This window comes from Ptychodera flava, chromosome 6 (genome assembly GCF_041260155.1).
Source record: "Ptychodera flava strain L36383 chromosome 6, AS_Pfla_20210202, whole genome shotgun sequence".
NCBI classification, from domain to species: Eukaryota; Metazoa; Hemichordata; class Enteropneusta; family Ptychoderidae; genus Ptychodera; species Ptychodera flava.
In genome coordinates this window covers 13498600-13525063 of record NC_091933.1, presented here as the reverse complement: position 1 = coordinate 13525063, position 26464 = coordinate 13498600, and the positions used below count along the sequence as shown (strand labels likewise).

Below are 26464 nucleotides of genomic sequence, written 5' to 3'. Positions count from 1 at the left end.
TCCATCGCCCCGGCAGCAACATCCAAAGAGGCGATCTCCAAAACTTGAAAAGCGTGATACTGAACATTCACCGACGAGGGACCGAGATTTCAGCCGCGATGAAAATAGATGTACGCCCTTTAGTGATGACATGAGTTACATTGATGTGGTGAGCAATATACCAGGGAAACGGAAACTCCAACTGCAGAGATTGAAAACTACTCAGAGCGCAAAGATTAACTTCATGAGCACGAACAGTCGATACAAGAGAGAACCAGACGATTTGAGGAAAAACGTAAGAGGGCGCACGACCATCTCGTAGATCACGATTGTGATGAAATCGATGATAACAACAACAATAGCGCTGATAGCACTGACAGACACAAAGTTATGTTTGTAAAAGGGAACTTGACCTTAGATCTACACCTTAAAAGGCTTGAATTGTAGAAATGTGGACTACACATATTATTAGGAAGAGATACGCAGCGAGGACGCAGCGAGAGATACAGACAGACAGAGACAGAGAGAGACAGAGGCAGACCGAAACAGGGAAAGACAGAGAGAGAGAATGTGTATGTCTGCCCGTTTGTATCAAGTGACCAGAAATATCCCTTTGTTCGAACTGAAAGTCAAAGCCGAATTCAAAGAAAGGGTAGAAAGTTTTGGTTCAGTGGATGAAAAATAGGTGTGGTTTTGGATACGGAACATATTTTACTTAACCTTACAAACATGACATTCGTGGACGTATGACTTAGCCTAACCAATTGTCTTTGGTTTTTTCCGTACAGACGTAGATATGTGCCGCAAGACAAAGCGACGGACCCGAACTACATTTACACCAGAACAGCTTCAAGAGTTTGAATCGATATTCAAGGTTACACACTGCCCGGATGTACACACGCGAGATCAGTTGGCCGGCAAGACAGATCTACCAGAGCGGAGAGTACATGAGCCTGTGAGAGCGCTCTCAGACTGCTTGTAGAGTCATTCATAATAAATGTAGTATTCATTCATAAATTCACATGATCAAGTGTTTGATAATAAATAATGAACGTTTTTCCTTATCCAACTTCTTCCTATAAGTCACCACAGCTGGATGGTAAATGGGCAAGCCTTAGATGGTAAAAATGCATAATGATAAGTGGCTCTTGTTTGTATGTTAAAAGCTCTTAGGATCTAGGCAACCAGACCTGTCTTATGGCTACAACATCATAGTCCACTTGTGTTTATGAGAAATTAAATTCACTTCCAGTGACGTCCCTATGGGATTCCAGCTTTCCTTCCAACATTGATGGTTAATATTATCACCATGATCCTATTATTTCAGACAAGGCATTGATTCTTGCCGATGAGATTGTCACAGTTTTATGTGCAAGGGTTTGTGGGCAATATGTATCCCAAATATGCGCCCTCCCGCCCCCTCCTTCCAACCATTCTAAGCTCAACTCAGTCTGAGTTGATCAGATGCTGACAGAGTGCTTTTGTCTGTCATGTAAGATGGTTGCACACTATATTAAGTCACAGAAACCTTTCTATTTAAGCCCTGAACTCGAAAATATGCTATGGTATGAAAACAGATGGTGGAGCCATCTGACTGAACTGATTTGTAAGTGTGTAAATGTGTAGTATCCTGCAGCGCAATCAATTGATCTCCTTATATGTATGGTAATTTATCACTGTCTTCCATCTCATATTCTTTGTTCAGTTTTCTGAAGCATGATATGCAGAGATGCACCTTCATCTACCATTTTCTTTCTGTTGAATGCCCCAGTAAATGTCAAATTATCAGCACAAATTTATTCTGGGAAGGTTTGATATGTCTCACTTGTTTCATGCAAACATTACATATGTGCCAGATTTCGAACCAAGGCACGTTTAGTTCTCTAATATCATCATTAAATATAAGCTGGCCGCGAAATGCACGGCGTTAAATGTAAAATCCGATGTTGGGTATGCCAACTCTTAAACGACAATCATGGAAAGAAATATGACGATATCTCAGAAATGCTTCTTCGATTTCGACATTAAAATTCGGTCTGAAAATGCCAGGGATTTTCTTCGACTATTGTATCTGTGTTAGGCCCATGGGTTTTAATCAGGAGAGAACCCGAACTTAGCGAATAACTCGTGATTTAATGCTTCTTAACGTCGATTTCAAACTTAAGACAATATTTCACTGAGAGCAAGTTTAACATATTTCATATCGCTGTGCATAATTTACCTTTATTTAACGTGCAATACACTGCTGTAAATGTAATGTAAATTATAGAGGGGCACACACAGAATAAATTGAGAAATAAACTTCAAGAGACTGTGAAGCTGAGTCTACTAGGCTGTTGCCCATATCGTGGAGCGAACGCCCTGGCCCAGTCAATAACTGCTGCCGAGAAAGGCCAGGCGACTGGGGACCAGTCTAATGTATTTGCAGTGATATGAATGTCATTGTAACAACAGCAACAAGAAATTAGTGTTCCAAATCTGTATTATGAAATAATAAAACATAAACAAGGACAACAACCGGATTACTAGGGTCCCTGTGTTACACACGTTTTTGCATTTACAGCTTCATTGACTGTCTGGGAGAGGAAGAAGCACTGCCATTGGAAGACTATACACATGCGTATTAGGTTGCCTAATGTAGACTTTTGACCAAAGAAATTTCAACAAACTGTAAACATTAAATCTCACATTTTGCCCCGGCGCAATTTTGATCGAATGCTTTGTAGAACATATTGTGTTGACGCCAGTACATGGTCCGAAGTGTACACTTCTGTTCCCGGATTTTACCGAAAGTTGTAGACTTTATGCTTTAATTTGTTGTTCGAATATAGAGAACTCTGGCTGAATAACAGTAAGCAAGTACATATAAAACGAAATAATAAAAAACAGAAAAAAACAGTAAAAAAGAAAAAAGACACAAAAAACATGTAAACAAAACGAACAAGTAAACAAGCAAACAAACAAACAAACGAGTGACGGATCAATTGTGAAACTAAGAACGGCTAAAAAAGAAATATAGACGGAATAAACCAAACCAAACCATTAAACAAGAACAAACAAGTAAACAAACAAAGACTGACGGATCAATCGTGATACTTCCATGAAACAGACTGGATTCACCTTGCAAGGCATCGTCCTCCTCTCTCTGTACCCTGGACCATGCCCATAGCAACATGTACCCTGGACCATGCCCATAGCAACATGAATCTAGTCTGTTTCATGGAAGTCTCACAATTAAATGCCCAAGAGGGCGACATAAAAATGCAAGGATTTGTTGTGTCAGCCAATTTCTAGATCTCCTTCCCCAGGCCCGTTGAAATGCCTGCTAATCTCAAAATATTCCCAGTTTTCCAAGAGTTTTCTTTGAATAAAATCATTAAAGACTTGGAAAAGTGTATTGGCCTAACACTATCACAAGTGTCGTAAGTGGGATGTGAATTAAAACGTTTACATATCACTTTAGATTTCATACCACCTTCAAAATCTCATTATGTGACAGAGAAAATAAATATTACAACAACACAATGTTGGGCATCGTGTGTTGTGCATTCAAGTAAATTGCATCATGCTTGTTTCTTTTATGATAACGAAGTGTATGTGTAAGAAATACTGCGGCACCCGCATATTATTTAACCTGTTAAAACGCCTAGGTATGGTCCAAATCAGTGAACAGAGATACTTCTATACAGGTCCTTCAGTTGGCATTATGTGACATCTATATGAACCAACTTTGGTTTGAAAAATAAAATCATGAAAATAACGCATAAAATTCGCAGCCATTGGGGCTTTAGGAATCATTCTGAGATTGCAAATGAATTGACGTGTTTGTAATCTTTCAAAACAATTGGAAATTCTGGTGGTATAGTGGATTTTGAGCTATAGTAGAAGTTTATAAATACTGGCTAGAGTAATACTTTTTCTTTTCCTTTGATTTTGCACACAAGTCTTTGTTACAAAGAAATGGGGCAGGGGACCAGACAACTCAGAGTACGTAGACCTCAGGATATGTCGCTCGAGGGCGCTCTCACAGTCCACCAACTGCGAGCGCATCCTCAAGCGTTGGATCTTCTGATGTGAATCTTCATCACATCGGTATTGCCATTAACACAATGCTCTTCTTAGTACGATTTCAGACGTTCTAAAACTATATGCATATAGTATAGTCTAATATGACATATACTAAGCATATATAGCACATACTGCACACATGGAAGACATGGTAGACTTTCAGAGAGGAACTCCAATCGTATACTAATCAACACGATTTGAACTAATTTGGGATAATTGGATACTGGAGTAATGTCAATTTAATCTGCAAATGTAAGCTCATCTGCTTTTGTTTTTACGTTACACACTTGTTTTTATGAGTAATTTGTAATGTCGCAACATTCAGCCTTAGGGCGCCTAACACTTTTAGAAATTTGGAAAATATAAAGATAAAGTTATCCCAAATTAGTTCCAATCGTGTTTAATGAACCAAGGGATATCTCCAGTAGTATGTGTTGAACATTGCACTATTGACCAACTCGTCGCATCTGAAACTCCTCTGTCAAAGCTAGGGCGCCACCAGCCGCCATGGTCTTAGAAAGCATTCGTTTATTACGGGGAGAGGAGGGGGTTGGTGGAAATCAGGAGGCGGTTGACTTTTACAAAACCAATTTTTAGGGGGGAAATTTTACAATCAAAACTAGCTAGATCTATGTATTCATAGACGTTTGATTGTTGATATTAATGTATTTGATTAGACTAGGGTGGTTACAAGTCCATGTGCGTGCAAGAAATTTATTTTGAAATTTCACTGAAATGTTGATTAACTGTACATTGTAGTCTATGACGAAAATATGAATAAATTTTACGACACAAAATTAGCAAAATCTGGGCTTTTAAAAATGTTTGACAATTGATATTCATGTGCATATTGAGAATTGGATGTTTGAAAGAGCAGATGTGAAAAACAAATATGATATTGGAATTTTACCCCGAGTGATTATTTGTAACGGTTCGAAAATGATTCTTTTCGAAGTTCGAAGGTCCAATGAGAAATTATGTGTCAATTATTATTTATATGGACTGTGACATCTGGGCGAGGGTCACTGTTTTTGTGCATGAAAAATGGGGCGTGTCACTCTTTTTCTTGCAAATATTTTTTGAAATGTCACTATTTTTCACCCCAGGGCCTAAGAGTGCAAAGGGTTAATGAGTCAAATAAGATGATTTTTTGGGGGATCACATTTTACAATGGATGAAATGGGAGGGGGGGGTTGGCAAATTTTAGCAATTTAATTCAGAGGGATGGGGGAGTCGCTTTTTGCATTTCATTTGTAGCTGAGCTTAAAATCCGTCGACCCCTCCCCCGTAAAACACGAGTGCTCCCTTACTCGTGACGCTCTTCTCTCTGTCGATGGCGCCCCAGGTCGCTGTTGGCGTCTTGCTGCTGATAAAACTGAAGTGCAACATACCGGTGATGATATTGTAGGCGCACTTACAGAGGCAACGACGCGGCCACAGTACTGGTCTAGGAACATTCCAAATACCATTCAATGTATCATACCATACGAAGCACTACCAAAATACGCGCAATATTTACTTTACGCAATGTGTAACCTAAAACGACCTTGTTGACAGGCTGCAGGTCGGCTGCTGCTAATCATAGCATTCTAAGAGCCATCCCAACATTCATGATGCGAGTTTTTGTAACGTACCGTTCAGGGTATCCTAACCTAAAACAATCCTGAAATACTGCAGTCCAACAGATCATTGGAATACTGTTTATTGGAATCACTGTCGACTGGAACCTTCTGCAAGAACACGGTCCTTTGCTGCGTACACATTACCTGTCACATAGTTATATAAAATTCCAAGAGGGCACAGACAGATTTTGTGGTATGACTGTAGAGGGGGCTGACAGCTGTTTTTTCCTTTGATAATCCAGGGACTGATTGCACCACGTGTAAATTATGGGAATACGTCCACTGTTATGCACCCTGGTCAGGGCTCCTTCAAACTTTTTTCCTCTGAGAGACTGTTGACGTTTTTTGTACGGATGATGGTACTTTAGACAATATTTCTCTCATAGCCATGCGATCGTTGATTGTGTTCGTTCTCGTAGGCTGTCGGGGTAGGGGTCTAGAGGAAAAGTGATTGAAAAACTCTTATACATGGCCAGAAAATTAATTTCAACAGTCCCCGTTTCGGGCCGGTGCAGCTTAAAACTTACACGAAATCATAAACGGAACAAGTCGAATTTTGATATTACGTGTAGTATTTTTTGTTCTCCGAATGGATTGCTTTTCTCATTTATGCTGAAATGTTAATTTTTACGTTCAACAGCAAGTTTTTCAAATTTTTGTACTTGGATTTCATTGCAAACTGATGGAATTTACGAAACAAAGAATTTACCCGTCAAAAAACCTTCATTATACTGCTTTAACATGTAATTAGTGTAGCTCTACTGTCTATGCTTGTAGATATATGGTAAGGCTTTGGTGGCAAGCTTGCTACCATTCAAACACATCTACACTGTCGGTGTTTACACAACACATTAAACAACAACAAATACAATAACAGCACGTCACACTGAAGCCGGGTTCCAGCCTATTCGTCATGAGTACGAGCTACCGTTCTGAGTGATCGAGAAAGGTAGCTTGTTCATTAATTTTTGACTGTTTATTTAAGGTGATCGACTTTTAGGTAAGCATTCCTCAATGTGCTTTCATTTACAATTGTTTAAAAAAAATTCTCATTCTCATCTTTCCCTTTGTGGTATGCGAACACTTTATTGGGTTGTATAAGTTGTATTTACTGACGCAGATGTAGTAGTTTAAAAATTTATATTTAGTAACAGGCAATCTGTATACACAGACTACATGGTAGCAAATGACTCGCTGATCGAACCTAATACTTTAAAATAAGCTTCATTTAAAATGATGGTTGAAATTTGCTCGCATGTGGATAGAAAGCTATAATATTTTGTCAAGCTGAATATGACATTGCTGTGTTCTATATTTCGTGATATCGTTGGTAGTATCTAAGGATTCAGGTTTAGAATAATATAACCCACCAGGTACTTTAAAAATAATTTGTATAAGTGTTTATTGAAATATTTTGCGCGCGGTATATAGCCTGTGCACACTATCATTGTACAGCGAATAGTCGAGGAGCAATGCCGGTCGCCGAGACCTGTTGTAAAATAAACTTGCAGCATCAGAACATGCCTGGTCGATCGCCTGCAGAAAAAAATGAACACAATTGAAACTTTTGTGGGAAAATAGGGTATTGTAGTTATGTTGTTGGTTTAATCAGGAAAATTAAGCTTATCTACTTTTCTTTCTTTTGCAATTCACTTATTCAATGGGTAATAATAATTTGTAATATCCCAACTTTCAGCTATAGGGCACCTAACACTTTCGGTAAATTTGAACAATTCAAAGATCCTATTCTCTCAAATTAGTTCCAATCATGTTAATGTTTGCATGGGATCGGCAATCGAATCCACCCATAATTTCACTTTCAGCTTGGTTTCACTGTTATCTGAAGCAATATTTATTTCTTTATTGATTTTATATTTATGCATACATGTTCATTTTTACTTAATTACTTTTTATCAATCAATTTACTAATTTATTCATTTATATCTGTCTACCTGTCTTCTATCTTGTGGTGAAAGCGGTTTTAAAATTTTCAGTTTTGTGGTCATTTTTTTTTTGTCATAACGACCCCAACCTGTATAAAACGCAGGGTCTGTCTCTATAGAATTCAATCAGCGCTCATTAGCTGTGAAGACCAGTCATGAGGCAGGCCCCTACACGGCGGACACCTCACACAGTGGCGGCAGAGGCAATTCCTAATTATTCCTTTGTACACAAAGTTGCATTAATTGTCACGCCCTGTCCTGTTGTTGTTCTGATTCATGTAAGTCATGACCTCGGATGCCATCTCGGACGGTATTTCAGATGACTCAAATCATGGCAGTATGCATTGACTGTATTGTAACAAGCACGTACTGCGAGTACTAAATGTCAAAATTTGATTTAGGAGACTGAAACGACGACGTCGAGATCTCGCAAATGAGGTCACATAACATTGGGCCTCTCTCACGAGCATCCATTTTTGCTATTTTTTCATGCGAAAAGCGTACAGCCTGATATTATATTGTTTGTTTCGATTAGTGGTTTACGGGCCATACCGAGAAAGCTGCGGGCATGAAACAAAGTGACGAGTTTATTGTCGTGTCAGGAGCTACGATTTGGTAGAATATGCATTAGATAACATTAGCATATTAGGGTGAATGTTTTTGCAATTTGACCCATCATGCACCTTATGAACGAGTGAATGTGAAGGTTCTATTGATAACACGGCAAATTGCAATATAAAATCGACTGACAATATACATGGTGCCCCATGACGTATTCATTCTTTTTAATACAAATTTAAATTTTCATAATATTGCTCCTGAATGGGTAAAGCGTTCTCCAGGAGAGAGATTGGAAATAGGTCTCCGTCGATGCCTTGAAAGTCATATCCCCCCTCGTCAATCCGTTCATCCGACAGCGTGACTATTGTTTACGGCACTGATACAAATACTCAGAAGTGTGTTGAAGGTATATATGTGTATCTTTAATATTCCCAGAGCAAGACAACCCCGACGAACAGCGCCTGAATTGAATTCTCCTTATAATATTACTGAGCAACACGTCCGATACTGTATTCACAAGTTGCGTGCTAACTGGATCTCCAAAATGACACACTCCACGTCATCACCTGTTGTCATGGTAACTGTCGATGACGACGTTCCGTCACACGAAGCAGACTCAGAGGTAAATATATTTTCCAAAGCAATCATGGACAGCGGGAAATCTTCAAACGTTCAAACGCGGATATTTGGTGCGAATTCTATTTTTTCAGACTCATGCAAGACATGCAAGACACTCATGCAATAGACACATCGTTACACAAATACTTTGTAATTTATGCATTTATCTTATTTGTCTGTTGAACGAATAGCTGTAGGAGGTGCTAGAACTGAGTCATATCGTTCTGAGTACTATTTTTTTCTATGGTGACGGCCATTTTTATTGTGTCCTTGGCTTTTCATAAATTGACTTTGGAAATTGGCAGCAACCATGACACATCGTATAATCAGGGTTGCTTTACGAGAAAATACGCTGTTCTGTGGTATTTTGGGACTGTCCTTCCGCTATGATTTCGAACAGTTCCCCCTTGCCTACTAGTTTTCCTCTGTGTGTGTCTGTGTGTGTCTGTCTGTCTATCTGTGTCCCCACCAGGTAATCTCCCCACTTCCCTGTACAAAAGTTTCCCAGCGCCAGCTCTTTGTCTCATACTTTACCCCTAATACTAATCATACCCCGGGCACGTCCATTAAGCCTTTTCAAAGTTGCTCGCTGATCTGAAAGACTTGCCGATTCAGCGTTTCCCCATCTATTGATATGTCACGGAAAAAAGGCCTAGTCATTATGTTACCTTATACATCTGCTATACCCCAGACGACATAACGTCACCGCATCTCAGTAAGTCATGTTGTCGTTTTCTGGATTTCACAATGAGATTGGTTTCATTCACTTGTGAGAAACCAAGTGCACGACGTGCTTGTACTTTGCAAGTATACTGCGGTTTCACTTTTCAGGTTAAAGGGAAACAGTCGTCTGAACTGCTCCTGTGCGACATTCTTGTTTACAAATAATGAATTTCGTGCACAGTATCTAGGTGCATGGCATCATCCAAGCTGCAACATTTAAATTATACGATGCAGACTATGACGGACATGATTTAACTTTCATCACCATCGTGCCTTCGATACAGTGTTTCCATTGGTCGTATGGGTCCAATACGACCTCTGAACGCAGTTCCGACTACTAGATCCCTTTAATACCGATGATTTCAATGATGTTACGCAGTGCAAAGATTGTCGGAAAATGTAACAAAGTTTAAATACTATCACTTCACCGGAATTCCGCATTGGCTGGTGGCTTCGCAAAAGTTCTGTCGTTGGAGGCGCTAGTCAATACCTTCTTACGGGCACCATGAAAGATATTCGAAAGAATAGCTGAAAACGTATTTTACATAAACCTGCCTCTGTACAAGTACCTTTTTGTCCAAAGGCAGTACCTAATAAGTTTTGCCGTAAGACTTTACTCTTTAATAGAATTGAGTATCCTAGGCAAACATGTAGGGGTGTGCTTGTATCTAATGTGTCAGTCAGAATGCCAAGATACTGCGAATGTTAAAACTTCAGTTTAGAAGTTGTGTAACGCGTCAGATCAAACATGACAGACAAGAACACCTGACAGATACCAAAAGACTGAACGTGATCTCACAATGTAATTTCTACTGTCAGGTTTATCGAGAAAACAGCGACGATTCACACAGTGAGGGCGATGGAAGAGAAGGAGCAGATGAAATGGATGGGAACAATTCTAGCACCGATGACCCTGACGATAAAACACCAACCAAAGAACACTTCAATGCCAACACATACGCCAGCAAGAAAACCATATCTCAAGGCATGCTAGACGTGGCACTGCTGACCGCCAACTCGTCGCATCTCAAACTCCTCTGTCAAAGGTACGCTACGGGCGACCAGCCTCTATTTTTCGTGTTACTGGTGACGCTCTTATCTGTGTCGATGGCGCTCCAGGTCGCGGTTGGCGTCTTGCTTCTGATCAAGCTGAAGAGCGACATCGTCAACGGTGATGATTCTGTCAAAAGGCGCGCTGACAGGTGCAACAACGCGGCCACGGTACTGGTCATGTTCATTGTCATTGTCAACATTTTAATAGCCTCCTTCTCGAGTGATTTGTAGGATGGCAGACAGATGTCATCGAAAACTGAAAAATGGAGACTGATTGTAAAGATCAACTACGCGGGTAGTGGGAAAATCAATATAACTAAAATTATGAGAAAGATATATTGCAGCCTTTTTCTTAAAAACATTATCTCCATATATCGGACCTTGGAAAAAAGTTAAACTTTGGAATTTTCGTAAAAACGCGAACTTTGCGTGCTCTGACGAACTCGTGCAAAAATTAGACCAACATTAGAGGAGGAGAAAATAATATGTCTTTATCTTTCACCCGCCCCTCTCTGCTCCTGGATATAACTGTCGACGTCCGCCATGAATACAAGATGTTGATGCACATACAATTCAGAGAGTATACAATATGTAATTAAGACTCGCATCAAATGCGATTCCGTGTTAACTCGTGTGCCGAAATACTTTACAGACGACAGAGCCAACCACATTGAAGAGAAACAGTTTTACGAAAGCAACCTAAAATAACCCATCAAGAATAACAAAAAACACGATATCATTAAATTATAAATTATACCATATTTTGATTCATGAAATTACCGGCATGTCTCCTTTGACCGAGAGACCTTTTGATATTGGACCCGGAAGCAATGGTTGTTATGAAATCATTTAGGGCACATTCGCTGTTACTTTTAATAATACGTAGATTATTTTTGTTCGTCTAAACGATTTCCTTACTCTGCCCCCTCACTATTTTGAAATAAAAAAACATTAGCCTTACCACAACGCATCATTGTGTACAACGTGCGATGTTTCTACTGACAAATGAATCATTCTGTACCCGACTTACATCCGGCTTTCAACGAGACATAACATTGGTCATAACATACATACGGACACTGGTGACATGAAGTTGAACTGTAAACATTTCAACAGGATCTTCGGAAAGATGTTGAAAAAAACATGAACGTTACAGCTGAAGTTCGTCTTAGTGTTTAGGGTAAGATTTTTCGTTTCAAGGCTTTTTAGTTCAATCACCTACCACTATGTCCAACCCCCTGAAATGTGGGGATAGTGGGACAGTTAAAGTACACTGACGGACGGATATCAGCTTATAGCTCCAATATGTGAAGCTCAAGCCATGATCGATGCCTATACGGTGAATGGTTGATATTTGCTCTAGTTTTCTCTCATTCACTTCGAGGTTGAGAGTGTGGAATCGTTTAGCACCAATGATTTGAAAAATTTGTTATATAAAAATAATATATATATATATATATATATATATATATATATATATATATATAATATTATATATATATATGTGTGTGTATATATGTATATATGCGTGTGTCTGTGTCTGTGTCTGTATGTCAACAGAAATATGTCAAACAAGGTGAGTCATAGGGACAACATTATTGAAAAACCTCGGCTGCCCTGTGACCTTTTGATTCACTACGTTTTTGAAAACTCTAAAACGGATCGGTTTTTACTTCCCCTGTACAAACGCTGCGGTACTTCCTGTAAATATCAGAACCAACTAAAGGTGTTAGGCGACAGATCAATCTGTCTGAGAAATCGACTGCCATGTGATCCTTACGTACAAAATGATTACAACTATGCAAATTATAGCATTTGCCAATTTCGGAAAATATATACTTTAATGGAGTTTCAAGCACCTTTTTCAGAGAAGTAGTTGTTTTGACACTATAAATATGCAATTTTCCTTAGAGGGTAAATGACAAAATAACATCATACTTTTCAAGAACAATACATGTACATTGTATATGATAGTCGACGCACCTATAGCATGGACCAAGTGATTTTATATAATTTTGTCATATGCATTGCTCATCAACGTTTGTTTTCTTCCTAAAGAACTGCTTTGACAAGTTTGTCATTTCAGATGAAAGGGGACAAATCTTGCACCAGGATTGAGACCAATGCAAGTAGTCATTGCATATGCAGACAACTGACACTGCGTACAGTGCCCGGGTCTGAGTGTCTCTGGGTGTATTTTTGGCCGTAAATAATTTCACTCTCAGCTAACTTTGATTCGTAGAAATGGTTGTATACTTTCTCCTAACGTTCATAAACCAGTATACAATCTTGTTCCTATCTGCATGTTTTAGAACCACGGAAGCCATATAACGCTGCCAAGGACGTGCATGCAAAATTTATACGGCCAAGGACAAAAGAGCAGTAAGTTATCACCAATCAAACATTTTTTTCCAACACCGGGTGAGTAACATTAAAAACAATCAAATTAATTTGGTCATTCAAGTGTGTATAATTTCCAAAGTTAGTGATCTTACACAGGACTGGAGATATCCTATGTTTCATTATGAGTACGACTGGTGATTCCTTGGGGACGTCTACGATGTCTCCCATATGTAGACAAATTCATAGACTGGTTTTAAAAATTCTGAAGACATACTTTTGAGAACGGTTCTCTATTCCCATATTTAAATGATTTGGAAAATTATGCTTGATGAGAAAGATTATAGTAATTTTGTAAAATTTTTCACAGACTGTTTCCACAGCAATACAGAATAATACGATGGAAAGCAAGGTGTTTCCACAGCAATACAGAATAATAGGATGGAATCAAAGTAAGGAGACTAGTTGCACCTGTTTCATAAAACAAAAGATATTGATTTTTCCAAAGGAAATGATAAAAGAAAGTTACTTGCTGACTTTTCTCAGAGAATGAGGCCTTCAGTTTGTCTTAACCTGTTTCCCAGCGCTACCTGCAGAATATGTGACTTTAATTGTATTTTAATGGTTATTTTGTAATTATTACTGAAATATCTAAACGCACATTTGCTAAATGTTGTTGGACAATGTTATATGCTTAAGCTTTCTGTTATTGCTTGTATACGAAAAGCAACTATCATTGGTACAAATCAAACAGAATTGTGGTAATTTAACGTGCTGTGCGCGTGATACCATGGTTCGCTAATCAGCGATTTTTTGGGGTATTTTGTGAAAAAATACTGATTTGACTCTACTGGACAAAAATGTTTCAAGGCAAAATTTGAAAAAAAAAAAAATCGGCCAGGCTGGTTGAAAAACTTTATTCTTGCCATACCCATTTCCTCCAGCTCCCCCAGAAATCAAATGGTTCATTCCTAACGCTAATTCTGGTTGCCACCGAGGTTACGTTTGATGTGCTTCCTCTAGGGAAAACTCTGAATACTACTTTAACTGTGATTTCGTTTACACTGGATAGATCTTTAACACGACGATAAACAAGGACTTTTGTACCTCTTTCCCACTGCTTGTTGACGGGGAGGTCATGTTTTACAATGGGGAGGTCACATGTAGTAGAAAGGCAGCAGGGGAGTCACACTTCTGTGGAGGACTAATACACGTCAAACGTCCCCGGCCAGCTGCCCGTCTTGCTGCGGATCCGTAGCCCTACCACTCCCTTGCTGGTTGTGTTGGGGACAACCAGCAAAGGGAGTGGTAGGGCTACGGATCCGCAGCAACTGCCCGTCATGAATACAGAACGGTCCTATTACGATGGGAGCGACAATTTATGTGCTGATTGTGCAACGTTTGCAGTGATCAGACAGTAGTTGCTGAACACGTGACACTAACTAATAGTAGAGACAAGGCATGTAATGAAGATGAATGGAAAATTCTGTTGTTGCAGGGGTTTCGTCGTTTCCTGTCCTCTGGTATAGTATTATCGTCTGGAACGAGGCGTGGGCGCGCTCCCAACTTTGACTCTCAACTGTACTTCATTTCAGTCATTGTAGAACTATGAGTCATCCCCGCACGGGTTTTCCCCTTCATGGAGGTCAAAACTATATAATATAGGATTCTCCCGAAGTAGTTCCTGTTCCGCCTTTTCCCAAAACATCCCTGCATGCTATCCCGCTGTAAAACATTGTATAATATACGTCACATTTCTCTCTGTGTAAACTGAACACTCATGAATTTATGGAGGGACCGTGCAACTTGATCCCGGGTATCAAGTCCCTGGCCTTTAAGGCGTCCATTGTGATTTCCCCGGCAACTTCGCACATGATACTGTCGTAACACTCTGAACACCGCCCCGATTTTTTACATCGCCAGATAACGCAACCAGTAACCTACAACGACCTTGTTGACATACTGCAGGCCGCCTAGACTCTCGCCAGTCACTTGTACCGCTTGGTCTCGCGTATTGGCGTAGCTTCCGGTATTTGTTGGCCTTCGGCACTCGATCTCGCGCCTTCGGCACTCGGCCTCGCGCCTTCGGCACTCGATCGCCTACGTTGGATTGCTACCGCACTTTAATGAAGTGAATCCGGTCAACGAAGGCACGAAGGACTGTCGACATTCTACCACAGGGAATAGAGTAATCTTGTTGTTGTTGTTGTTGTTGTTGTTGTTATTGTTGTTGTTGTTGATGATGATGATGATGATGACGATAACAAAAAATATTAAAAACAATGTGTCATTCCTTGCTGTTGTTTGTCGATGTTGTAGATAATTGTAAAAGAAAACTGTAATCGTGACAAAAAAACGACGTAGGTCGCCCAACGTCACTCCCGTCCTATTATACAACCGGCATACTATGCCGCTATGTATCACTACACTCCCGGCACAGACAGGGTTGGCGGTATGGTTGGAAAGAAGTGTAACGAAAAAAATATTAATGCTAAAGAGAGTTGTCATTGATTTTGATAATCAGGGGGCCTATAATTGCACGATTTCAAGGAAACAGAGACTGGCACTGCATTAGAAATGACATATTTCTGTCTGTTTTCCTTTTTTATCATCGATATAATTTTAGTGGCAACTAGCCAAGATTACGCAGTTACACTTTCAGTCCAGGTCTGAATGGACGTGTGGTATCGCATCATATACAGCGAATTGGATGTATATTACTGGTCAAATTTTCCATGAAATGTTATCACATGCATGTGCAAGTAGCGTGCCTCGCGAACAACTGTATTTAGCGCTTGAAATTCTACTCCTTGCTTAGATTAGATGCAAGAATTGTCCTCTTTCGTTTTCACTGTTTGTCGGAAAAAAAACCATCGATCTCCGTTCACTCATGCTGAGCAATAGTGACATGGAATGCTATATTTTTCAGAAATGACTTGTCAATTGTGACGAACCGACCTTGGAATGTTGTGCACGGGTCATGCATGGCTCCTTCAAACGCGTTGTTCTCTTACGGGAGACATATATATCACGGGGTTTTAGACAATATTTTTCTTACAGCCTCGCTATCATTGATTGTGTTCGTTCTCGTAGACTGCCTTCGTAAGTAGTTTGGCGGGGGAGGGGGGGGGGGCTGTTCCGACGAAATGTTTCAGAAAATTTCAAGCACTCCTATTTCGCGTGCAGCTTAAAATTTACACTAAAATACAAAAGGGACAACAACGAATTCTGATATTACTTGTGGTATTTGCTCTCTGAATCGATTGCTTTCGTGTTCAACTGTCTCGATTATGATGAACTGTTAAATTTTGCATCAAACAAGAAGCTTTTAAATTTTTTGCCATGAACTATATTGCAGACTGATGAATTTTACGAAAGAAAGAATTTACCTGACGAAAAAATCTTCAACTTACAGCATAAACATTTTAGTGGCTTCTGCTGTCTATGCTTGTCGGTATGATAAGGCTTTGTTGGCAAGCTTACTACAGTTCATTTAAACTGTTTTCAAACACTAACAATCTTTATGTTCTCCCTACGACATTACAGCTAACTGAGGTTCAGGAAAGCAAATAAATAACATCAACTAATGGAATTAGATACACTCTTCTTCATGGGTAGATGCATTGAAATTATTCTCCCAAGCTATTGCGTTTCTGTCAAATGTCTCTCTCTGTAAGGCTAACACCATCGTGTTTATGGGTCTTCCATCTTGATGATTTTTGCCCTCTGGCCTAATCTACGTGTGATGCAAACCACTTTCACCGACTTCAGGTGAACTGAATTCATTACAAGCTGAGTAGCCAGATATGTCATAATTGATTCCGTAGTTTGCTAATCCCAGAAAACCACGTGAAGATCAACAATTTGATTGAAGATTAACGTCAGCCCAACAGGGTGTCTAAAATATATCTTTTCCTTGTGTGAAAAGAACCAAAATATCAAGGACCCTCATAGACTTGGTTCAAGTCTATGGTTTGTGATTGTATGAGTGGGATGAACGCGATGATTTGTGTTCTGTTTTCATATGAAACGAATTAGTGGGGTGAGTGCCATGGGATTGGACCTATAGAGGGGAGTTTCGCGGCCTGGAATCCGGCAGAAACTAACTATACTGCGCAGACTCAAAGGGAACGTGTTCGATCGCTACCAGGGCGCTGGGCTACCAAATTTCAAAAGAGAGACACCAGAGAAACTGTTGCAAATCATTTATTTTTTGAAAATTCACCGACTTGAACCAAGTCAAGGATTCTCACTCTAACACTCCGATAGTTTTGCCGCCCCCTTCTATTCGTTTGACCACGCTTTGTCAGTATTTTCGATAGAATTGAGTTGGAAAAGCGAACTACTATTACGCAACCACTATTACTGAACATGCTACCTGGAGTTGATATATTACATCGCAATGTGATATGTGAATGGTGGCACGTGTTTCAGAACACACCGGATCGCGCATTCCCATGTATGGAAGACAGACAGCGGAAGTGCTGTATGGGTTCAGTTTATATGATTTGAAAAGAGATTGCAAAGAAAAGGCACACACCTTCCCGGAACTGCGAGGCTCAATTTAGAACTGTCAGTGGGGATCGAGTGGCTGCATTGCTTTGTCTGTGTTGACCTTCGATGCCAAACATGGAAATGGTGGGCGTCGCTGAGACTGGGGAATTCCCACGGCTATGAATATGCATCTATCCCACAGTGTGGACTGATCAAAACACGTGAAACGTAGTACTAGTAAGCATTAAAGAAGTACGTTGAAGACCAGTGAACATATTTGACCTACACAGCATCAAAGGCCCGTAACAGATCATCCAGAGCAAAATCTACATACTGTCTCCCGAACAGGTAAGTCAGGACAGTTTTCTCACTTCCCATTTTCTACGTTAAGTAGTGAGGCGATGCCTATAACGTGTATTGGGTTCTTGCGTTCGCGCCGCAAATCACGTAGTTGTCCTTAAAGCTTGACAGCTATTCATCGTTGCGCCACGGCATTGGCTCAGCTCAAAAGGTGGAAGTGTCTAGTGTATAGACGACCTCGTATCAAGCAGGAGAACGTCAGACTCTGCACATTCAGTTTGTTTCTGGCAGCTTTCCAAACAGTCTCCGGGTACTCGTCACGTCTCCCGGTCTTTTTTAAAGGGGAGAACGGTAGGACAGCGACATTCGTCTCAACGTTCGTGTGTACTCTTCAGAAAGAGAGAGAAAAAGACAACTACAGCGACGAGATAACTCAGAAGCTGTGGGAAATGTATGACATGTACCTACCCTTAGCTGTTACATGAGGAAGTCGTTTCTAATGTTGACCGTCCTGGATCAGAGTCAATTAACTCAAAGATACTAGCATCAGTGTACAATTTTTAGTGTAAAGGGTCCGAATGTTTGTCTTCTGCATTACTTCAACTCATGAAATTACGTCGACTTTGTTGCTTTTCCATCGACTCAAAATTTGAATGTTTGTTTGGTTGTTCTTGTCACAAACTACCTCAAAAGAGGGATAAAACTGCAGCAAGTAAAAATGTATGCAATAAAATACTGACCGACTAGATAAGTACACTTGTAAAAATGCAGAGGAAAAAGACACGGACATTTTGGGTTCAACCCCCTTACGTCAGCACTTAAACATGAAGGAGAAACGTTGAAATACAAGAGCTAAAACAACCAATCATGTGAGGGACACATTAATCGCATTGCATTGTACATTCATCCAAGCTGGTGCAAGAGTACCAAGTTAAAAAAAACCTGTGGCCTGTTCTTGTCAGTTCCACTCACACAAGAGGAAGCATTGATGTCACCCACCCCTTGCCAATGCAATTGCATCCCTCTTGGTTGTTTGCTTTAGAAAAAAAAGCAGTATGCCGGAGTGATCTTATGAACATCAGGTATAAAATAAGTGGAATTCTCGGTCTTTACCTGTTTGTCGCTATCGTTTGCCATTAGAATTTTCGTCTTGCCACATTAAGTTTGATATTGGTTAAGTTCTGAATTGCATTGACCATTTATTGGTCTTTCTGGATGTTGAACATTCGAAGCGTATGGTTGAAACGTGATTTACTACGGTGTATGTTTGGGCGAGGACTATTTTGAAGCGACCGAGCCAATCCATGGTCTCCTTTAAATCCAGATTGCATGTCAAGCTGTGGTGATATCCATCGACTGGTATACACGGCCGATGTACACTCGATTCACGCTCCTGAGTTCTGCATCACGTCCTACGAATCACGCATGACATCGAGTCTATCCTTTATTCATCGACCCAAATTATTGTTATGAACGTGTCCTCACGCACTATCCAGATTGGAAGTTATCGGTATTGTCTTTCATCTCCACGAATTCGCTAAACTCGCCTGTGCGTGAATTTTGCCACCCCGGTACAACGTAGCTGTGTACGCCAGAGGCTTGCAGAAACAGTATTAAAATATTGCAATTACAATAGTGTCGATAATCTTCAAATTTGAGTAAAGTTATCACGCCCGGTCCGACTCATACAATCATGTAGGCAATACACCGTAACTCAGTAATACAATCATGGAGGCTTGACACCATAACTCAGCATTTAGGGTTTCTTGGGATGGTCCTCATTCCAGGAAAAAGGATGAGGCAAGCCACGGGGAATAACCCGCCGAGTGACGACTTGAATGTGATCCTGTTTAAATTTGTTCTGGATGTACATATACATAGACTGTATTTGATAAAGCAAGTGTCAAAGACTCAATGTGATCAGGTCAAGGTTAAGTACCGCGGTCCGTTTTGAGTGGGGCAGCCAAATGTGTATCACAGGGCAAAACTACAAAACATTTTCCAGGGCGCATGAAGCGACGAGATTGTATTAAAATTGATGGTGATGTAATGCTCAAGTATTATGCGGTGGCACTGTGGGCGATGTTTTTGTACCGTGTAAAAAATTACCAAGCAAGGCTTGCAAGTAGTGTAAATGAAAGAGCAAGGTGAACTTGGGAAGATCACAGACTAAAGAAGACGACAAAAGCCACATCTCATACACAATTTTTCAACTGTCAAAACTGTTCCCTGTTCCAGTATACGGCGTCATTGCATGGCGCATGAAACGTATCCATGTCAATTTGAATCTCCAGTCTTCCGCTTTTACACTTCAAATGTTTATAGATAGTGGCAAGGACGAATGCCGAATGTTGATACTGAATCTGAAGATCAAATGTCATGAAGCTTTAAATCAACACCAGAAGGCCGTATCTCGGGGGAAGAGAAACATTGTAAATATAATATGACCCGAAGAAAAAATGCTTGCATGCCTGCATGCCGCCTAGGGGTAGACAAACAGCTGGTTTTATGAAATTGTAACCAGAACGGTTTTATTTGCGAGGAAATGTATTTCTTTAACATATCATGACCAAAATTAAATTTTGGGGAAAGAAATTGCTGTTCTTACCCCCTCGCTATGATTTGAAAAAAACGTCTCCCCCTTCCCCGCAAAGAAATCCCCATTTCCCCCCTCCCTACTAAAACGTTTCCACTACCCTTATACTACCTTTCCCTCTGCTACCTCTTTACCATATGTTCCTCCCCTACCTGTGAGGAAAACCACCAACAACAATCGAATTGTAGTCCTTGTTCACTCGTCGGACATTTTTCATAAATTTTCAGTCGAGCAGTAGAATGAAATGTTCCAGTCCGCTGATGAGAAAAAAGTGTCAGGCGTCCGTTCCTGGCGGCCCGCCGATAGGAAAAATATTACACGCCGCCCGCAAAGAACATGCAATCATTTACAACCATATTTTAGCTGGAAGAGCTTTGTTGACTCTCCCTCATATAACACTGTCTTCCGAGTCTAAATCACGAGATTAATAAGCCTCGCTCTTACTGCGGTCTTCCTAAATGCTCGACTCACGCAAATTTCTCAGAAAGAAACAAGTTTTTGAAATCGTTTGAAGGTTGAACGTTGTACTTGAAAAATCGGGTGAAATTTCAAGGAAGTAAAACCTACCAATACTACCACAGTGAAATATTTATTACTATATTTTGTGCCGCAATCCAAGTATCCGTATCATAGCTACCATATTTGTACAAGATTTAGTTTCTTTACACGCCTATCGGGATATTACATCAGAAATTACCAATTGCGAAATTCTCCACTGACGCGACGAAGTCTAGGGGGCTCCAACCTAGGTCATGTTGATTCATCTCTGTGACAGCGACAGCGACTGTGACAAGCTGGGAAGACTTGTGACTTTTTCACACATCATCAAGAATTTCAGTACTTCAGCTTTTCATTCTTAAAGTCCGCCACTTTTTTCAGTAGCTATGTCGTCAGACATTCGAATTGCACAGTTTTGGAGCGACATGATGTTTTCGCACGGATTTCGTCCCATCTGTGCAATCTGAGCGCTTTGGCGCTAGTCCAGCTCACGCCATCATGAGCAACAGTGGGTCGATGTTTCGAATCGGCTTGTAGGTGCGTGTATTTACGGCTCCCTGCCAAATTCTGTCTTCGTCGGCGATAGTTGAATTTGACGAGAAATGTAATAGTGACAACAGAAGACGGCAGGGTTCAAAACCTTAAGCTTGGAAAGCAATATCACGAGGCTAATAACTTAGTGTCCGTACTTTCACACGTCTTCCTATGGTGATTTGACTGAAATCGAAACAGGTGTCTGTTCGTCTCTAGTGCTTCAAACTTCAAATTCTTTGCGTTTGCTTTCTATTGTTCTTACTTATGTTCAGCAGCACGAATGGCGTGAAAATGGCGCACTATGAACTAACCATAGAATTAAAGTTACTCTGGCAAATAGATTATATTAAAAGTCGCGACCGTGAACAAAAACCATCATGGCTGGAAGCTGTATAGCCAGAATCTCCCCTGAAACTTTGCCATCCCTGCCTGTATACTGCAGAAAGTTCAAGTGCAAGCACATGCTTTCCCATCTTTTTCAGAGAGATTGTTTCACTGGACAATTTTCGTTATATTTCAGAAAGATGACCCTTGGCGCGCAACAAGATACTGAGAAGATTGGACAGGGAAGCCCAGAGACCTCACGTCACCATAACAACATGCGCAACTGCAATGGTAATACTGTTTTCATTCCCATGGCTAGAATACAGTCCGTCTGTCCGGTAAGAAATCTGCCTTGTTATACTAGCATAGCTGAGATTTGGTACATGGCTAGGGCACATTCGTTACGGCAACTCATGGGAAGGCATTTTGAAAACTTAAGTCGCCAGAATAATTATCTATCAGTCATTTTAATGTAGACGTTCTGTATATACACTTATCTATTTTACAACAGTCTGCTTACTACTGACTTGTTTTACCAATTTAGTCAGGTTTCCACACCCAGGGCCACTGATCCGTGCACGTTAATAAACGTCCTTGTTTACTGGCGACAAATGGCAAATGACTAAGAAGTTCAAGGATAACTGTTCTTTTGGCATACAGAGTACACATTCATTCTTATAACTATGCTCATAGAAAACGTGTCTTTGCAAGTCAAAAATAATTTTAAAGTGCTGCTGCTCACTATAACTCCATTTTGGTCAAAAAGATCTTTTATACACGCGACCTTCCAGTCTTTTTTCCACCAATTGTCTGTATGTTTTCTTTAATATTCAAGGATGATGACTCACTAATCGACTTCGACGTGGTCGACAGGTCTACGGAGGCTAAACTTAAAAGAGACGTATCACTGGACGTTACATCGGAACCGGACGAAGTCGACGTCAAACAAGATCGCACCCCAAACGGTGTATTGATAGGAAGTGGCCGTAAGGAAGAAAAGTTGGTACGCCGTCAGTCGAAATCACTCCGTCGCTTGGAGAGCTCCGTGATACGCACGTTCAACGCCAACACCTATGCTAGCAAGAAAACGATAACACAGGGAATGCTCGACATAGCCCTGCTGACAGCAAATACATCGTACTTGAAGCTACTGTGCCAGCAGTACATCGAGGGCAACCCTCCGAACTTCTTCTATTTTCTGGTCACCTTGTTGACCATTTCCATAATCCTTCAGATTATCGTGGGGCTTCTACTCTTCTTCAAGATCAAATACAACATTCTCAAGGCAGAGCACCAGCGACAGGCCGATATCTGTAACAACGCGGCCACCGTGATGGTCATGGTCATCACCGTCATCAACGTCATCATAGCGTCGTTCAGTAACCATGCCCTGTCGAACCGCACCGCTGACGAAATTGAAGATATACTCAAGGAGTTAAAATCGAGTCAGGGTTAAGCCTGATGGATTCAAAGGCACTATTGCCGTGTGTTGGCGTTTGTAAGAATACATTGAATCGCTGTCGTTGAGTTCTGAGTCATTGGATTGAGTCGTGAAGTCATTCTCGAAATGAGGCCTTGTATATGAATAGCAATCATCAATGAGGACACAGAGGGGAATTCGCGAACGGGACTGAACTTTTTGCGACGTGAGTCACTACTCGGCGGCAAACACTTTTCAGACCATACACTCATTGAAATAGCAAATCACCAAAGAGCTGTAGATCTTGTAAGGAGCGGTCACAATATTAGAATGATACATAAACCCAAAATTTGCAGAATTTCAATTTTCTTGTGAAAATTTGATATTTCAGGCTTGCTCACTTAAAGTTGGATTTATCTGGGTGACCATTCCTGCATACTATTTCAAGAAGGTAAATGTGTCACTTTGTTGTGAACTGAAAGCACTGCCATGCCTTACATCACTGCCACTTTGTTAGTTATTGACAATACTTTCTGACCGTATACAATTTGCCCGCAATCTCAATTTCACTGAAAGCAGCCGTGTTTGAGAGCTATCATGCAATCGACAATGTATGACCAAACTATCAAATCTTTCGTCTTGTTTATAAACCAAAAGAACTCCTACGTTTGGGATTAAAGTACTTTGCCCTTTTTAAGCCAAAAACTTCCATAATACCATTGGGAACGTTCGATTCTAAAGCTAAGTAAAGCTGCCATATTCGAGTCAAAACTCATTTTGTAGTAAGCTTAAAACTGCATATCATATATGTTTCACTCGGATGTCAGCTAAAAACACCGCCATGCCTTACATCAGGTTGTTTCGCTATGAAGCCAAAGAAACTGCATGATATAACAGATCAAGTTTTGACAAGTAAGTTACGTATAACCCAGACATTTACTTAATTTGTCGGTGATATGTATATATTTTGAAAACTATTCATTTATTGCTTGTGAAATTATATATATATAAATAAAACATTTTACTTTAAGTATATAAGTACTATAATATTTTCTCCTTTAATCACACAAATTTCACGAGATCTTCATATTATAGCTTTTGAGAAAATGTAATTCCTTTCATCGATTACGCACCATACGGGAACTTTTTGTTGTGTCACGTGTCGTTAAATATCGTGATGTCCAATCATGTCAGCGGAAACAACTGCCGTCAGCAGTGGAGATCATAGTAGACCGAAAGGATGCCATCAAAAATAATCAAAAGAGTTCCTTTCAAACAAACACAATGTTTTGTCAGCAAAAATCGAATTTCTGAACGCATTTTGCCAATTTTGAGGATAACTAGTCAGGTTAATTAGTATAACAAAGCAATGTTACTGACGTTTTTGGAAGATACAATTTGAATGACGGACATAATATGTTGACAGGATATTAAGGTTCAAAGGATGGAGACTTGGGGAAGTTGAAACTTAAAATTTCAGGAACTGATGCTGTTTCCTCTTTAATTGACGTTTTGAAACTAGCATTCATGATGAGGTTTGGTACACTGGTTCATGGCCCCGGATTTTCCCAGTCATATCCATCGTAGTTTCTTTTTACCTGAACAGTCGCGTTTTACCATAGGAGAAATCTCACTGCGCTCTTGGGATGTTCTGTTCCCAATGGCACTTAGAAATGTGTAAGGTTGTCCATCGTCGGATGCTGCAAGTACAACTCATTATCTAGGTTGAATCTTCAAGGGACTCTCTCGATAACTTTTAATACATTTCTATCATTTGTTTTGTAAGTCATAGACCTTCAATAGGGGAATCAATCCCATGGATCAAGTTTGTTCTTGTCTGTAAGAGGATTTTGAAGGTGTCATAGCCTTTAGTTTTCCATTGAAATTGTAATGTAGTAAGAAATTTCCTGGCATGACAATCTGACGCCTGACAACAATGCCTTTAACTTTCTTATGTTGCTACTGTGACCCCCATGCACCCATGTGTTATAATGAAACGCCAACATAAGGTACAACGGTACTGTCGTTTGATGGATGTTATCGTTTTGAAAAAGAAAAAAGAAAATTCTATCATTTCTATATCATATTTTTTTGCGACACCATGTTGCAAATATACAGAGACGATAAGCTTATGTTAACGTAGAAATACATATATTATTTTCGGAGCCAAAATTTCTACTATTCCCAATTTTAACCATAATCCCCGGCACTGTACCCCTACCACAAGTTACATAAAGCCTGATAGGAGTCGAATCAATTAGTGGCACAGCGCTGTGGTAAATTTGCTATCTGGCACGAGTTGTACGGTAAGGCTCGCTTCCACGCGGTAGACTCTATGTATATGCAGTGACAACGTCTAAATATCTGGGGTGGACGGACTGATCAAATAAATCGAATATCCAGGTTAATTAACCCGTTTACGCATGTACACTCACGTGGCAAAGGCAATCCGGTATGAAAACTGTTTATTCGAACACTCAGATTTTTTCAAAAGTGAAGATTCTGAGATTGATTTGTTCACTACTCAATTCTCTTCGACACTCTTTTCCAGCAGCTTCGCAAAGCCCATGGACAGAAAATTGCTGCACACAATTATGCGTAGAACATGAGATTTCCGTAATCTCACCGACTTTGAAATTTAACAGGAAAGTTCAGTTGGAAGTGGATGCATTTTATCTCAAACGACTACCTATTTATCTTGGATGGTGACCATTACGTTTACATCACCCGTTGGCTGAGTGCCAATGTCAAACCAACTGACCGATCATCTCATCAGCTTCGCCGACCATTATTTCCCTCTTAATCTCTCAGACAGCAAAATCATACTGGAATCAACAGAGCGCAAAAAGGGTGAATTCTACGACAGTAAACAGATTCAAGGGCTAACATTTGAACTATACGCGTTCTCCATTGATAATGTCTGTACAAAATTTACGTTACATCTGAAAGCAGAAGCAACGATTTAAAATGTGATACGAATTCTTTTTTCAAAGATAACCATTAAAACACCGCGTGCAACGTGAAGTTGTCGACAGCATTATTTCACCTCTCACCTCGTCTTGCCGACAACATTTAATTCTTCCCCATACCTCTTTTTTGTTTGGGAGCACTGAATCATCTTTTGCCCTCCCTCTCATGTGTATTATTAATGAAAATTTGGCATTGTTGAAAAAATGTTGCGAACATGACTTTGACCGGTGCATATACAAAAGGAGTTTCAAAGCGTCCTCTTGTTGAATCCATAAACGTTTGTAAGAATGACGCCGTTCGTAAGCGTAACGTCGAAAACATGATCACCACGCAAAATTGCTGACCAAACTCCCTTGCCAGACACACCATACCAGAAATGTACTATCTTAATAAATGTTTCACATATTTCAGATTAATTGCA

General features: G+C 40.1%; 1 protein-coding gene across 3 annotated transcripts; it reads left to right on the top strand.

Annotated features, from left to right (window-relative positions):
- The first annotated feature begins 6557 nt into the window (after positions 1-6557).
- On the top strand, positions 6558-24111 carry LOC139134888 (ninjurin-1-like). Of its 3 annotated transcripts, none has more exons than XR_011552896.1 (4): positions 6558-6669; positions 8609-8795; positions 10334-11747; positions 12880-12955. XR_011552896.1 is itself a non-coding variant. In XM_070701967.1 (4 exons), the coding sequence occupies exons 3-4, from the start codon at positions 21854-21856 to the stop codon at positions 23107-23109; spliced, it is 759 nt and encodes a 252-aa protein (XP_070558068.1). In that variant the 5' UTR covers positions 11630-11747; positions 12880-12949; positions 21850-21853; the 3' UTR covers positions 23110-24111. The 3 variants fall into 3 exon arrangements, 2 of the variants coding, with proteins under 2 accessions (XP_070558068.1, XP_070558067.1); XM_070701967.1 differs by lacking the exons at positions 6558-6669; positions 8609-8795 and adding exons at positions 21850-21991; positions 22489-24111 and having other exon boundaries at positions 11630-11747; positions 12880-12949; XM_070701966.1 differs by lacking the exons at positions 6558-6669; positions 8609-8795; positions 10334-11747; positions 12880-12955 and adding exons at positions 17602-17749; positions 21850-21991; positions 22489-24111.
- Positions 24112-26464: the final 2353 nt, after the last annotated feature.